Source organism: Eucalyptus grandis, chromosome 10 (genome assembly GCF_016545825.1).
Source record: "Eucalyptus grandis isolate ANBG69807.140 chromosome 10, ASM1654582v1, whole genome shotgun sequence".
Lineage (NCBI taxonomy): Eukaryota > Viridiplantae > Streptophyta > Magnoliopsida > Myrtales > Myrtaceae > Eucalyptus > Eucalyptus grandis.
The window spans coordinates 8471722-8476036 of NC_052621.1; the positions used below are offsets into that span (position 1 = coordinate 8471722).

General features: G+C 51.7%; 1 protein-coding gene across 1 annotated transcript; it reads right to left on the minus strand.

Annotated features, from left to right (window-relative positions):
• Window positions 1-2110: 2110 nt before the first annotated feature.
• Window positions 2111-3925, minus strand: LOC108955561 (uncharacterized protein y4iK). The gene is given in 4 exon segments (XM_018863541.2): window positions 2111-2239; window positions 2750-3483; window positions 3486-3775; window positions 3777-3925. Coding segments are annotated over 4 exon segments (1302 nt in total).
• Window positions 3926-4315: the final 390 nt, after the last annotated feature.

Below are 4315 nucleotides of genomic sequence, written 5' to 3' on the forward strand. Positions count from 1 at the left end.
GTAATTGACTTGGTAAAATAGGAATTAGAATCATTGTATATTTTCATTTATTTCTTTCATGTCCTACACTTTACTCTTGTATTACAAATAGAGTAGTGAACACGTACAAGAAAATATACAGAAATATAGAATTACAGTCTTCCTCTCCATTTCATTTCAATTTTTGACAAACACACCCCTCCCCTACCTCCTCGTCATCCGCCGCCACCTCCCCACAAGGACCCTTCCACAACCTCCTCCTCGGCCTCATAACTGACGGCCGGAAACCCTTCTGCGTCATTGTGGACATCTTCTTCAACTGGATTGCCACCATGCCGCGAGCTTGGCATCTTCCATGCCATCTTCAGCGGCGCCAGTGAGGTCAGCCTCGCCGGCTACCACTCCGTTTGGGTCAACCTGCCTCACCGGAAGAAGCCTAATTCAGTGGAGTTCTCGTTGTCGGACTTCCAAGAAGGGTCACTGGTGCACGTCTCGCAGCTGCCACTGACCATCCTTAAGGCCGACGGGACCAACCTGTGGTCGGTGTTCCAGGCTTCGAACCTCTCCGCCTGGGGGGATTCAAAGGGATCCTGTTCAACACGGTGGCTGAGTTTGACAGCGTCGGGCTGTCCTAATTCCAGTGGAAGCTCAGCATGGAGGTCTGGCCGGTGGGGCCCGTCCTATTGTCCGTGAAAAGCCACCGGTCCACGACGCCTTTGAGGCCCGCTGGCGTGAGCCCGGAACAATGCATAGCTTGTCTGGACCTGAAGCCTCCAAAGTCAATGCTCCACGTATCGTTCGGCTACATGAACACCATCACCGCCCCCCACATGATGGATCTGGCGGCCGTGCTGGAGTCCGTCAGCCGCACTAGAGTCTAGCGGCCACGACTTCCTATGGGTGTTGAGGCCGCTGGTCGGGCATGACATGAATGCCGAGTTTGATTTAGGGGCATGGCTGCTCAGGGGGTTCGAGCGGAGGACGACAGGGAGGGGGCTGCTGGTGGAGAGGTGGGCATCGTAGGCGGAGATACTGGCGCACGAGGCGGTGTTGGCATTCTTGACACATTGTGGGTGGAACTCGGTGCTGGAGGCGCTGAGCAACGGGGTGCTGCAGCTAGGGTGGCCGATGGCGACGGAGCAGTTCTTCAACGTAAACTACTGGAGCGGGGTTGGGTCGGGGCATGCTTGGAGGTGGCACGGTGGAGGAGTGGCGAGATGAGGGGCAGGGGAGCTGAAGGAGAAGATTGACGCGGTGATGGGGGAGACGGAGAGAGGGAGGGAGATGCGAAGGCCAGCGAGGGAAGCGAGGGAGATGATCCCGAGCGCCATGAGAGGCGACGATGCCGGCGCTGCGAGCAGGCGGTCATCTGCGCGGGCATTGGACGACTTCATCGATGCCGCGATGTCGACAAGGGCGGAGAGTTGACATGGACTGAACATTCCCAACGAGCACACGTCCATTCCCGGAAAGCATATCTCCCCGAGCGCGCAAGGGCTCTTGGGGTTTCAGATTCAGGAGCCAGCAGCAAGAGAGACCGAGGCCGACTGAATGAGGGGGAACCAGGTAGAGCCCATTTAAAAATCCTTACAACTGAAGAAAGAAAAAAGATTTACCAAGCTGTTCGCCAAACAAAAAATAAAAATAAAAAATGACAATAAGACCCCACGATCGAAGAATCGAAAATTAAATACACATCCAACTTAGGACGCTATCTTGTGATCATCCCAGCTCCATATTTTGCCATCTCTAGACTTCGATCTCGGGAGGCCGGTGTCTGGGCTACACGTATCGATGTCCCTTTTGTGGTCTTGAGGCATCGTGGCTAATTAGGACTCTAATGTACAATGGCATAATTTAGTTTTGTGCACATGATATTAATATATCCATGACTGCATTTAGTAACTCGACAGCATACAAATGCGTACTTATCTTGCTGCGAAAACTTCTATTGCAGATACTACCTCCAATGCCACATTTTTCGCAGGGAGGGAGCTAATAAACTATATCCTATGTTCTTATGCTTATTTGGCGAAAATCGCAAGAGATGATCACACAAGACTAATGAACTATATCCGATATGATATGGTCACATGTTTTTCTGGCCAAGTAACATGCACAATCCTCTTGATCATCTTGATCTAATGACCTCTCCCTTCATGGCGAGTGAGAGAGCGCTCAAGCTCCCCTCGCTCTCCACCGCCACTCCGGGCATGGCCACTGCCCTGCTCCCGACGAACCCTCTCTCTCCCACTACGATCTTCCCGAACTTCACCACCCCGCCTTCCCCATCGTACACGTGCCCGAACAGCAGGGCCTCCCTCTCCACGCTCCCGCCTCCCTCAACCTCCACCATCTCAGGGTTCATGGCGGCTCCCATGGAGTCCACGTAAGTCCCCTTGTCCAGCTCGATGTACGACCCCATCAGCTTCATCCACATCAGGAACAACGCCGAGCCGCTCGCCATCTCCACGAAGTAGTCCCCGACCACTGTCCTGATGGCTTGCCATATGGTATCCATGAACACCCCTCTGCTCCATATATGCACTCTTTCGTCCTCACTCTTCTTTCCCACGAGGATGTACTTCGCCGCTACGCAGGCCAACGCGGCTAAAACACCGGTGGACACCCAGAAGAAGGGGAACGTCCAGTGTACGGGCATGTTCCTGGTGTTCTTGCAGTGGAGGAGCAAGTTCAGAGGGAAGTAGATGATTAGTCCGAGGAGAAAGTAGGGCAGTATTGTTTGCAGCAGCGGCTGAGCGAAAACAGCCCATGTGGTTAAGTACCAAGGCCTCAAAAGGGTCACTTTCTCGGCGTCTTTTCTCTCGAGTGCAGCTGCCATTGGACACCCGGAGAGGTCGACCTTCACGTCCGACTGCTCCAGGAAGATCCTCCATGCCCCAGGAAGAGGATCTCCATTTCTCAGGCGTTGGCAGATCTCGTAGACGAGTGAACGCCCATGATCGATTGATGCGCTCTGACTACTTGACGTGGCCCGGATTACATCCACCTCATGACATCGGAGGAATGGCTTAAATTCTAGCCTTTCCGAGCCTTCTTTTGTGAGATTTTCATTGATAATGACCTCGCCGACATCAATGTAGGGAAACTGCAATTCATCCCAAGGTTTTGTGCAATCGAGAGCAATTTCCTGTGCCGCTTCATCCTGTGGAATCGGCCTGACTTGAAGCTGGAATATGTAACGGACCCCGTTCGCAGACTTCACACGGTTCTGGAAATCTTCAGCTAGGAAAAGTAACGGGCGGGTGTCATTAGCATCCCTCGGTATCGCAATAGTTTCGGGCGGAAGGATCCCAAAGGGTTCCACCTTACCACTATCTTCTCTGATATTTTTGTCGAAGGGCCTCAACTTGAACTTCACATACATTTCCTGTCCGTCCTTAAAGCGGAAGAGCCTACAGACATTTGAGTAGTAATGCAGATCTGCATAGGAGTCAGCTTGACGGAGGGAGGACCACGCTGCATCGCGCAAGTGCGGCTCCCCTTGACGCGCTCCTCCCTTGCGGCAAGCCCGCACACCATCCAGGTTGCGAAATCGGAGATTGTGCGGGCAGCAGATGCCTTCCCTGTCTTCAACGTCAAGTCGAGAAGTGGAGAATCATCCTCCTTTTCATCCGTGAGTATCCTTAGTGCTGCTCCTCGTACATCTAACCTTGCGTCGTCATCAGCACTCACTCCATTGCTGTGGCGGATAATGACTGTATACTTCTTTCCAGGGCTGAAGATGTTGTGCTCTGGCAATCCTTGAATATCATCGTAGAGTTTCAAGTATCCCCCCACTAACACCAATACGATGGAAGTACCTCGATTTCAACTTCAGAGTCGCTGCTGCCAAGTTAGCAGCCAAATTGCCAACTATCTTTTTATATCTTGGATCCATCTCCTCTATCCTGTCATCCAAAGCGTATGTAGTGTTTTTTACCATAACTGGACTTTGAGACCCCATGTAAACACCACCACTTTGGAGAATTGAATTCACTGGAGAAACTGAAATTGCCCCAAGAATAACATCCTTTTCGACTACAGAGCCGGGAAGTATAAGGCTTTGGCTACCAATAACTGAATTATCCTTTACATCAACATTACTCTGGATGTACCCACTTTGGGAATAGAAACCTGTGATGATCCTGCTAAAATCACCTAAATGCACACCGGCGCCTATCGAAACCATCCTTGGATCCACAACCGGGTTGATGGATCTGATGGAACAATACTTGCCTACTTTTGCACCTAACAAGCGCAAGTACATGCAGAAGGCTTCTGTTCCAGAAAGAAGCTTGGCAAATCGGAGGTGGCAAGCAACTGCAAGCCGGTG